This window comes from Pygoscelis adeliae, unplaced genomic scaffold (genome assembly GCF_000699105.1).
Source record: "Pygoscelis adeliae isolate BGI_AS28 unplaced genomic scaffold, ASM69910v1 Scaffold186, whole genome shotgun sequence".
NCBI classification, from domain to species: Eukaryota; Metazoa; Chordata; class Aves; order Sphenisciformes; family Spheniscidae; genus Pygoscelis; species Pygoscelis adeliae.
The window spans coordinates 2,218,540-2,230,855 of NW_008825071.1; the positions used below are offsets into that span (position 1 = coordinate 2,218,540).

At 39.1% G+C, this 12,316-nt stretch overlaps 1 protein-coding gene across 1 annotated transcript in view; it reads left to right on the plus strand.

Moving 5' to 3' along the window:
* The first annotated feature begins 455 nt into the window (after nt 1–455).
* CDYL (chromodomain protein, Y-like) overlaps nt 456–12,316 on the plus strand; it is a 67,847-nt gene continuing 55,986 nt past the window's right edge. The window contains exons 1-3 of the mRNA XM_009326526.1: nt 456–497; nt 748–825; nt 8,973–9,639. Of these exons, the coding sequence (XP_009324801.1) occupies nt 456–497; nt 748–825; nt 8,973–9,639 (787 nt within the window). The remainder of the gene's footprint in view (nt 498–747; nt 826–8,972; nt 9,640–12,316) is intronic.

A 12,316-nucleotide genomic window follows, 5' to 3' on the forward strand; every position in this document is an offset into this window, starting at 1 on the left:
TAGGAAGGTACACTCTGGAAGAACATTATAAAACTTCCCTGTTTTTACAGATAAACTTTAAAACTTTGCAAGCTGGAAGGATCTTTGCCAAGCAGAGCGACCAGTGATCCCACAGCTTTATTTGTACCCCACAGCCTGGTTCCAAAAGAAAATGGGAGAGTGGAGTCATGAAAGCTGCAGTGGTATTAAATAAGAAACAAGAATTTAGGTTCAGACTAAAAGCTGGGGAGATGGAGGGACTTGAGACCTAAACCAGAGAAATGCCTTTTTCCAACTGGAAAAATAGTTCATCTACTAATAAATCCCATAGAGGAACAGAATGCCAGAACTAAGAGGCAGCTGTGCAGCACTGAGGTTGATTAATTACGGGAAATTTCCATATCACCAGCTTTTCTAGATGGGATTAGACCAAGTATTGAGAGAAACCATATTGCAGGCAGAGTGACTGGGGACCCATGCTCATACACCACGTTCTTCTAGGACGTGTTGGAATTGAGGTAAGGAATACAGAAAGAGCCAGTAAATAATGTTGTTCTTAACTATGATCTGGAATTGTTTAGTGTGTTTTTCTGTATTTGAAACCAAAAATGCAGACACGATCTTGTACACAGAAGCTTGAATTATGTCTTGCTGAAATAAGCTTTTGGTGCAAGGGTGAGAGGAGCCTGGTAGGAGGCCATAAGTGTGTATTGTGCCTTCTTGGATGCACTGATTCCAAAGAAAGCTATCGCTACTATCTTTATTTAGGACAGGCACCTCAGGACCTCTAAGAGAAAAAAGAAAGAGGAGAGTGCTACTGAAGAAGTTTCTAAGAGCTTATATGAGGTCTGGCATCCCTTCTTACTGAGGTTTGGTCAAATGATCTACAGTAGCAGACTCATGTCACTGTCCTTTCTGCAAGCAGTAGGCTGCTGAAAAGCCTCATTTGGTTTTGGTAGATAAAAGTGTTATTGTAGAATTAAGTGGCATTTGATAAATTAAGTACAGCATACCAAGTTCCCTCTTCAATTGTCCTGTGATTTTCTTGCTCTTTCTTGTTACAGTTCCCGTTTCTGAAGTTTGCTTAGCTGTGACAGTGTTCTCTAACATATTTGGAGTGCAGTTTTGCTGTGACCTACTCTCTCCTTAAGACACTCTTTTTAGAGGAAATATTTTGAATCTTTATCAGTCATTTGCCTTTATAGAGTCTTTGTAATTGAGCACTGTTGAAGGTTCAGTTTCTCCTGCTTTGAAAGCAAAAGTCTGTAGTCTTGATGCTTAATGTTGACAAATTCTTCATCTGCTACTCTATATTATTCTAGCTGAAGGATAAAGCGACAATATTTCTATTGGCCTTATACTTTAAGTAAATAGTAGTCAAGCTGTTGAGGCTCTTACTGTGAGGTAGCTTTAATTTACATTTTCCCAAATTATCACATCTCAAAACATGATCATCTTTGGGTGAAAGTTGTGTCTTTCATGTTGCCAGAGTTGCCAATAATACACATTTCAGTTTTCTATATTTTTTCTTTGGGATAGCGTTGGTTGTGCCAAGTTTGGGACCTGCACCTTTCATGACTTCAGTGGAGAGATACCAGCAGCAGAATTTGACAAGTGCAGAGGGAATATTTACCTCTGGGAAAAAAAAGATCCAGGATTTGCTTCCTGGGATATAGCTTTTATGAATGAATTGAAGTTGTGAAGAATTTCCTTCGCAATTCTGTGTGTGGGTGATGCTGAGATCTTCTAGTAACTAGTGATGAGAAACATTCTGATAACTATGAGAATAACACAGTAATACTCATGTAATAGCTTTGACCATCTAGAATGTGTATCTTAAATCAAATGCTAGTAGTTTTTAATAGTTTCTTCTGATTAGGGCCATTTCCATTTTAGAAGATAAACCTATTTGATGCTACTTGTTCTTATTTCAAAAGGAGGAAACCAGCGCACGTTCGGTAGGAATACATTGTTGCAGGCGTTTTTTTAATATTCAGTATTTGTACGTACATTAACAACTTTTCATGTATTTTCATTCTGCTTTTGTGCAAAATAGAAAATTTATAAGACTGTCATCTCTTTGTAAATGAAAGGTTAGAACTGTTATGAAAAGTGAGTTGATGAGCGTAAGATTTTCTAACCATTTTTGCAATAGCTAGGTAACTATAGTTAGGGTAAGGCAGCTGATAAATTCTGCAGTAGGCTGTAACTTGCCCCAGAACTTGCTGTGATTATTTCTTTGTAAATTGTATCTGCAAATATCTGTGATGCTGACATTGTAGCATCAATCATCAGTGGTGACTTGTGAGGAAGTACATCTCGGGCAAACTGTTTCTCCAGTAAGTTAATTCTCTAAAGCAAAGTGAGTGTCACAGGCTGTCCTTCCCCACCAGTTTCCCTGGTGTCCTCTATGGAAAAGGCTTCCTAAGATCTTTTTTTCTGATTGCAAACTTTATTTTTCTATAGATCATAAAGGAGCTGCAGGTACAGTGATAGTTTGCTGAGTGTAAGTACAGGGCATAAAACTTCCTAAAGTGCCTTTTCAGGAGGTGGCTGTGCAGCCAGGCATGGCACGTGCCGCAGCTGTGATTCCCTGGAACCACTGGTGTTGATGAGAATGTGGTGATTAAATTATCTTGTCTATTGTCTTTGTTAAGACTATGGAAGGATATAATTCATAAAGTTGATGATAAATTACGAGCTTGACTGAGACAATTGTAATTTTATAGGCAACTTGATTAGAAATTTATACAGAAGGTGAATTAAAACTTTAATTATGACCTGCATGCCAGTATATTAATTGAGTGTTGCGGATAGCCACAAAGTTAGCTCTTGCATGACTTGTGTCCAGGAATCCTAAAAGAATGGACAGTCTTTGATTGAAATAAAGCTTGGGAAAAAGAAAAATCCTAATATTTGTTTTAGCACGGTTATTTAATTTTTGGAAGGAGGGATGAGATATACAATTCTCTTTATTGGACTGCTAGCATGAAGGACCACCGGAAGTGTATTAGCCCTTTATGTGACTCCTGTTCATAGACATGAATGTGTTCCAGCTTCACTGCACACACTGCTTCCTCAAAAGGAGGTTGGGAGTGGCTGCGGGTTGTAAAGCGATGATCTTGTATGAACTCATCCTGCTGGTCCCTATTGCCAGCAGACAGTCAAGTGGGTGAACTCTGTATTGGCAGGCCTTCGGCCAGATCAGGTATCATTCCTCATCCCAGAGCTGTCACAAAAGTAACACAAAAGCTGTGTCATCTGCTGTAGCTAATTTGACAGAAAAGCAATAATCTGCCCACATCTGATCTGTGCTTATTTTGTACAACTCTGACTTCCAGAACTACATATGCGTAATACGGTCGTCACCATAGCCAGAGAGTCCTGTACCGTATAGACACTCTGGCCAGTCATGACATAAGGATGCAGCGGCTTAGTTTACAACAGTTCATCGACTGTTAATCCAATCACTCTGTCCTGCTAATCAAATCAGTCAGCTCCAGGAGCATGTGGTGGCAGGCTTACGTTCACTCCCAGGCTAATGCGAATGGAGTAACATTGGAGCTGCAGTGAAGATGAACTCTAGCATTTATACGGTCTATTTTGACATCCTCATCAAATTTGTTTTTTAATAACTGTCTTCCCAAAAGTACTTTCTCCTTCCCAAAAGTACTTTCTCCTTTTACTTTAAGCAAAACTTGGCACTTAACTGTTTTCATGTGTTGTATGCTGCTATATATTAGTTGCATTTTTTAATGTAGAATGCATTTATTTTATTTAAAATAAGAACTATTTGAATACTGTTTAACATTGACTTCTGCAAGATTTTATAAATAGAGGATATAGTCATTCATAAACATTGCTGATTGCTTATGGATGACTGTTTAGGTCCCATTTGTACATGGAACAGTTTCCAATTTAACCAAGGGTGACTGTTCACATGTAGCACATATATGTGTGCAAGACTTGCATTTATTCTAGCTTCAGTCTCTGAATTGGGGAATGTCTACAGTAGTAATTTGGCTCAATTGGAGAAAATCAGTAGAGTGAAGCAGTTGGTGCTGTGACCCCCACCTCTACATATTCCGTGGTGCAGCAGTTTTATTTTGGACTAGATTTAGTGGAGCCTCTCAGGATCAAATATCCATGCCACAACATGGGTTGAAACTGTTCAGAGCTGTTATTTGCTTGGACCTGTGTGCCCCCTTAGGGATTGAAGCATGACCATTGCATTGGTACGTTTCCATTTCCATTTTATATTTCTCCATAAAGAATCCACATCACATACACAAAAACTGGTCTGTGAACAAAACCATTGCACAGTAAGCGGGAACAGTGTGGAGGGAAGAAGGATTTGCTTCTAAATTGCATTATTGCTCTGAATGAAATACTAATGTAAACATAGCCTTCAGCTAACAGAACAGGGTCTTCTCCTATATTTTACAGACAACAGATAGAGTATGAAGTCAAATAGATTCTATTCTGTTAACTTTAAATTAATTTAGCCTGACATGAACGTGAGGACAGAGGCAAACATGGTGGGAATGGAAAATGGATTTATGATAAACAAGGCAGCACTCATTGAATATTTACATGCCTACTTATATGTTTATTTTGCTCATTCTGTTTTTTGTTCCCCCCCCCGACAGCTGTACCTTTAGTTTAATCTCTTAAATCTTATAATAAAGTATGATCTTTTTATATATATATAAAAAACATATATATACACACACACACACACAGAGTATGCCTAATATAGAGTTTACAAATGTGCCCAAATTACAATGCTTTGGACTGAGAACATCCTTTTGAATTTCATGCTTACTTTTATTGATCTGAACTAAAGATCTTTCATTGCAGATTAAGATTGCATGTCCTTTTTCTGACCGCAGCAGAACAAAGAGGTTGCTGTACCTCTCCTGCCCATAGGTGTTTGTTGTCCTCTGCTGAAAGTTGCACGCCTCTTAGATGTGTCAGAAAATACCGCATATGTGGCTGCTCTCCAAACCAGTTATTTCAGGATGCCTACATTAGCTCAGGTATTCTTAATATCTAAACCAGGTCACTTCGACAGAACTACATTAGGGAATAATTACAGAAGAAGTTGTGCTGACAGATGGGGAGGAGCTGTTGTCTCTGAGCACAGGACAGGGAGGAGCAGTTGTGGTGTTGCCATTTTCACCTGGCGCAGCTGTAGCCAAACAGCACTTTGGCCTTCAACCTTATCTTGTTCTTGTCCATTTTTTGAAAAAGTGTAAATGCTAATTTTGCTAATAAAAGCAATTGAAATCAAATTAATAAAATAAAAAGTAATTTTGCTAATAAAAGCAATTAAAATCAAAGTATCTGCTTCCTCAGGGAGAGAAAGCAAACATGAACCAATTCTCACCACATTCATGGAAGGAAGGGAAATTTACCATTTTACAGATGGGAAAGCTCAGATATAATTCTGGTGTGTGGGATTATAATTTGGGCACTCCACTGTTGGATTATACCTCTGAGCAGCGCGTTGTTTTTCTGTCAGTTTTTCTGCTGGCTCAGTTTTTGAGTGTCATTGGTCAGTACCCCATGTGGGGAAAGTGATAACTTAGCATGCTAAAACAAACTGAGAGATGTTATCTTTTGCCATCCAGATAGTTTGCCTGATAATTTTTCCTCACACTGGTTTTATCTTTCCTTTTTATATAATTTTCCATTTTGTTTTGATTCTTCTACAACACTTGAAAACTAACCATTAGCGGCAAATCCTGGCAGTACAGAACCTTTTAATTACTAAAATTAAATAATACCACGTGGCAGAAGGCATTGGACACTGTAGAAATGGTAGTTGGCACGAACTAGTTGTCGCCAGCATTATGATTATGGCAAAGGATGTGGTCTTGTTCTTCCCCTGGTGCTTAGGAGCACTCTGCCAGTTTTTAACTCTCGGAACTAACTCGGCATAAGAGCAGAAAAGCACCTGCTCAGCTCCAGGGTAACAATAGCGGGGGGAGAAGCAATACTGCCTGTGTGGATGTTACCTAGCTGTTCCAACGGGTTAGCTGTATCATCAAATTAGGGGGAAAATCATGTGTCAGGAAGTAGGAACGTAGACCTTTTTCCCCACCTAGTTACATTATTTTTTTTCATTTTAATATTCAGATGTAAGTCGTTAGTGTCTTCTAACATAAGACTTTGAGGTGTCTCACACTGTATTTCATGTCATGTCACCACCGTATACCAAAGTAGAAACGGATGACTTTGGACAAGCTTTTTTTTTCAGTAGGAAAAGAGGAGAAGCACAGGTTTGTCGTCTCTGTTTTTGCCATGAAAGACTTTAAATAAACCACCAGTTCAGGATGGATATTCCTATTCCTGTTCTATACTCAAACCCTGTGCGCATTGTGGAAGCATTCCAGTTTCCTCTTCCCAAATCTGGATGAGAAACACTTATGTAGCTGTTATCATCAGCAAAAGTATTGAGGCAGAATATTCCTGAGCAGTTTTTCAAGTGGTCCTAGGGGAGTTAGACTAATCAAGCTGAGGCAATCCAAAAAGCCCCTCACTAAAGCTCTGAAGCCACATGACAAATTGTGTATCACAGGTTAATTGCTATAATTTTTGTGTTGTAAATAAAATAGAAATAAGATATTAGGGGGAAAATCTTTTAATCAAAAAGAGCAATGTCAATGTAGGTTTTGTTGCAGGCTTGGACAATATAGCTAAATATAACTGTTTTCTTTATGCATTTCTGTTTGCTCTCTAAATCATTGGGTTAGGAATGGATTTTTGCATCTCCTGTTCTAGACTTCATCTGTTATCTCTGCAAGATATCTGTTTTTTTGGATGAGAGGGATGGCTTCCTACTTGAAAAGGACATGTCCTTAATGGGTGGCCTTTCAGTACTTAAAAACGTTAGTAGAACTTTGTGCCCAGTAATCGATGCTGTTTGCATCGAAGATTTCCTGCTAGAAAATAAAAGTACCTTCCTAGTAGTAGAGATCTTTCTCTGAGAATCATATTTTTTAAATCTATTTTAGAAGGTTGAGAGAGGGAGAGAGGATAAGCAAGACTATTGCAGTAACTGCTTTTTTGACAATATATCAAGTTTGCTTCATGAGTTTGTTTTTATTTTTTAATTTAACATTTCTGGCTTAATACTTGAAGGACTTTTTACTCAGTCTCTGCTGAAAAAGGTTCGAAAGCATATTTCTCCATAGTGGCTTTCTTATTTGGGATGGCATTTTTGTTAAGATGTTCTTAAATGTAGTCTCGTGGAAAAATAATAGTTTCATTTTTCTAGCTGTATGTTTTTTTAAGTCCAGTGACTTTACTAAAAAGTGAAATAACCACAATAAAAATAGTTTTAATGTATTTTAACATTTTAAATAATATGTGGACAATTTATATTGCGTTACTCTCTATAAAATGTATCGAATTGTGCAACTGAATAACAAGGTAAAGGTGGAGCTAGTCTGACAGTTTGTGTTTGGTTTTTATTTGTGTGGTGGTGTTGTGGGGGTTTTTTGGGTTTTTTAAGACCTATGCAAACGGAGCTATGCAACATCCTAATGACAGGACAGCATAGTACACCACCTGCAGTGTACCACATGAAGTTCTAGGATGTCTAGTTATATTGCTGCTGAGATTATAATAGTAGTAATCATTTAACCTCACTGTTGAAAACCAGGCAGTACATTATGATAACATGCCACATATAAAACTGAGGTGCACTCTTAAGAGAATCTGTTGTCAACAGTCATATGACTTGGTAATGACATACATACCTGTGTTTTCCTTCCGTCCTTCCAAATTGTTCTGTAGATGTTCCATTCGGTTAAAAGCCACGCCAGTAAATGTTACTGGTCTTCAGAAGTTCTCCTAGGTATGTGTGATCTTAGCTTACATGCGTGGTTGTTGTTCATGAGGGGCTAAGCACTAGGGCTAGTAATTAGTAAGTGGTAGTCCCATCCCATTCCTGCCCCCCCCCTTTTTTTTTTTTTTTAAATAACCAAAAGGAAGTTAAGATGGGGAAGAAAGCTGTATCGGTTCCATAACTGAAATGAAGTGGGCTGGAGGATTTACCAGAAGGAGCAGCCTGGGTAGGAAAAATGAAATAAAAAGGGGAAATCCCGAGACTAGCCTTGCACTTAAGTCTCTTTTTCTGTGAAAGAATTCCCTTTCTGCAGGACTAGCATGACTGGCATGAGTTTTGGTACAAGGCATGAGCCTCTGTCCCTGCAGCTGCTGCTGTCTGCCCTGTCTGCTTTACCCCGGTGCCTGAATTCCTCTAGCCTGTGGGTCCCACGTGCAGTTGTGGCATGTGCATGCTTAATACTTGTGACATAAATATCATCTCTATTTGCAGATAAGTGAGGCATGGTAATTTGTTCAAGTATGTGTATCAAAGACTCTGGCCAAAACAAGTTCTCTGTTTTCACAAGAAGAACAGCCTCTAAAAAAAATCTTCTGTGTTTGCCCCAATTTCTGAGCTGTACCGTATTGTCCCTGGTAACTAAAGGATAGCTCACTGTAAGTAAGAGATTCTCGCATATGCCTTATGCTAAGCAAGCAAATTATTCAAACAATATCAAATTGATAAGTTTTGTAAGGTAAACACACTGTGTTTATATAGCATATTTAAACATGATCTCTATATTCAGACAGGGAAAACCTATCCACATTGAAGTTGGTGTCAAAACTTTGCCGGGGCCAGTGCTGATTGTCAACTGTAATATGTCATATTCAGATTCTTGTGCATGCAAAATACTTACTGAAGAACAATTTGGTATTTTAGAACGTCTTTTATGAGATGGAAGTGACTATCTGAAGTTTAAAGAGAGGAATTTCCAGTCAGCAGTGAAAGACTGTAAGCTATAGAGCTACAATACAGAATTACAGAACTACAAGAGTATTTTTAAATCTATCTACACTTAACAAATTATTTGCATGCAAATTGCTCACTTGAGTTGTATATCTGCCCATGCCTAATGTTTAATTTTCCTTTTTAACAGGTAGAGAGAATTGTTGACAAGAGGAAAAACAAGAAGGGAAAAACAGAGTATTTGGTGCGATGGAAAGGATACGACAGCGAAGATGATACTTGGGAGCCAGAACAGCACCTTGTTAATTGTGAGGAATATATACATGAATTTAACAGACGCCACAATGAAAAGCAGAAAGAAAGCACATTAACCAGGACAAACAGGACCTCTCCAAATAATGCCAGAAAACAAATTTCTAGATCTACCAATAGCTCTTTTTCAAAGACATCCACTAAATCTTTAGTTATGGGTAAAGACCATGAGTCAAAAAATAATCAACTCTTTTCTGCCACCCAGAAATTCCGGAAAAACAATTCACCATCTCTTTCTGGAAGGAAAAATATGGACCTTGCAAAATCAGGTATTAAAATCCTAGTGCCCAAAAGTCCAATTAAGAGTCGGACAACAGTTGATGGCTTCCAGAATGAAAGCCCGGATAAAATGGACCATATAGAGCAGGATCAAGAAGACTCTGTAGCACCAGAAGTAGCAGCAGAGAAACCGGTGGGAGCTTTATTAGGACCTGGTGCAGAGCGTGCTAGGATGGGGAGCCGACCAAGGATACATCCATTAGTGCCACAATTGCCAGTGCCAGTAACAGCCACAATTGCATCAGCATTAACAATAAATGGAAAAGGTATGTGTACGAGTCGGTCATTTTTGTGTACGTTTTTCATTCGACTGATCTTTTTTACCGTTCAGATGCAAACAAATTACCCACTCTGTTTCAGCCATGTTAAATCAAGTCTGGAGAACTTCACAACTTTATTTTACATAACTATATGACTACAAAGCCATTTCGAATTTTGCCAGCTTTTGCTTTCCTCGCAGAGATTCATTGGTATTTGTGTTTTCAGAATCACCATAAGATACATCTGTGTTTGCCTTGACATTGTGTGGTACGCATATTCCGTGTACCACTTCCAGAGATTACATCATTGCTTTAAGTTTCTTTAAATAGGTCAAATTTGTTATGAATATTAGAAACATAAATTACGGGAATAGATGAATGATGTGAACAAGGATTCTTCATAACAGTATACATATCCGTTTTGTTTTAAATATTGCCTAGAAAAAAAACTATGAGAATGATGTTGCTTAAAAAACAAAGTTGATAAGTTTTGTTTCAGTGAAAGTTTGAGCCAGTTGTGGAGATACATATGCCTTCTGCCTGGATTGAATTCTGTCTTCATTATATTTTATCAATATTTTGTTGTTTATACCTCATTTGGTATTGAGAGCTTATTTAGGTTTGATGCCTGGTTTGCTAATATCTCATTAGACGACAGTTTCTTCAACTGGTACTGCAAAATTTGTGACACCAATGAAGCCCAAACTGCTTTCGTGGGAGGAAGCTGTTTGTTCCTCCCACCCAGCTGAGACCCTCATTTAAGGCTTCACGGTCCTCATTCGTATGCCCCAAACTTTTGTTCTTCCCTGACAGGCCCAGGTTGTTGTGTAGTCACAGGTGTTCTCATAAGCATGCTTTTGAGGCTAAATTTTCAAGTGTAATATTGCACGCTCAAATAAAATGCAGTGTGTAGAAACTGTAGGTATGCTATTGATGATGGCTTGCTGGAAAAATTGCTTGAAAACCAAGGACTGGGCCTGCCAAAAACCACACTTAGAGACAAACGATATAGGAAAAAAAAAATGTGTTGAAGACTTTGGGAGAGTTTGTTGGATGCCCCACTGTCGCTTGCATTCAGATTTTCTGAAAACACAGCTGCACTGGGAGAGGTTGCAAAGCAGTGGACAAGGGAGGAACCCGCTCCTGGAGCTGCGGTGTCAGGTCATGGACCAACCCATTTTGCTGCAGATGAACTAGGTAACCATGGTAATACACACACAGCTGCCAGGAATATCTCTTCCTTTGCATGGGCTAATGAAGGAATGTAAATCTCAGAGGATGTAAACAAAGCTGGAGGGGGAAATGGAAGAGATGCCAGTGTGAGTTTTCTGAGTAGGTGAGGTAGAGGAATGTGTTTGCGCGTATGATGGTTTTGTGATAATTGATATGTGTTTTGGAGTATGGTCATGTTCCTAGTGAAGTGATTGATAAGTGCTGCCTTCGGCGTCCCGTTTTTTGCCTCATGGCATTCAGAAAAATAATTAGGACACAAAGGCCTCTCTTGGGTAGATCAGCAGCCACAAATGATTAAAACACTCCCACCAACCTTTCACTCTGGTAATAGTGGTACAGCGAGGGCCCAGTCACGGGGCATCAAGTGGAAGTGGCAAGACCTGCATAGGAATGGTAGTGACACATAAAATATTAGCTGAGGTGCATTTATCTGTTTCACTGAGATGTTACAATTCCCTCAACTGCCTCCTTCAGCTCTTCTTAGGCATTTGTCTGAGCAACGAACATTGAAAGCTATCGACTGACCCTAGGGAGGATGGCAATGTGAGACTTTTTCTCACACGTAGGTTTTCACAAGATCTTAAGGTGCAGATCAAAAAAAAAAGGAGAGCCAAGGAGGTAGTCACAATATGTGGTTGCCCAAAACTACACAATATGTTTCCGCCTTCTGTCTGCTGCTGGAGGGATATTAGTTCAAGTACATTAACTGAGGCTTTCCTTCTCTGTCCTGATACACCGCTGCCAATCTCCAAGCTGAGCTGTGCAGTCTGCTGGGAAATGGATGCTAAATATCCAAATTTATTACGGCTTTGCAGGCAGTTACGCTGATCTACAACATTTTTGGGGGTAACATCCAAATCATGCAGTAATTCTCTGATTATAAAACTTGGAAACAAAGCTGCAAAAGAAAAATACTTTGTGTTTATATCTGACATCAGTCTCTTTTCCTAGCTTCTTAGGATTTCTTGGACAGATATCTTTCTCACGGGAGCCCAGGCTCCAATTCTTCTGTTCTGCATGGCCAGAGTAGACCTTTATTTAGAGAGAAGCCAAGAGAGGCAGCCCTGTCTCCTAGAGCTAGCCTGGCCTTGGAGCTTCCTGAGCTGACACATACTCCGTCTCTTCATTAAAGCTGTGCTCTTCTCCTTGCTGTTTTTATTTTTAACTTCACACTGCTATTCATTAAAATGTAGTAAATCGATGCTTGCTTCCCTCCCTCCCCTGCATGGGGTTGTCACGGTCCTGGATCCTGTTTCACTCCTTACTCAGGACATTCCTTCTGTCTTAAATGGACACTTCATCACATTTTCAACACCACTTCGGGAATCATACATCATGAGAGGTATTCATTGTACAGAAACGCCGTCAAATTCGTACCCTCATCGCTGGCTCTTCATACGCACCAGATCTGACATATTAATAATACAGATGATAGATCTGGCATTTGGAG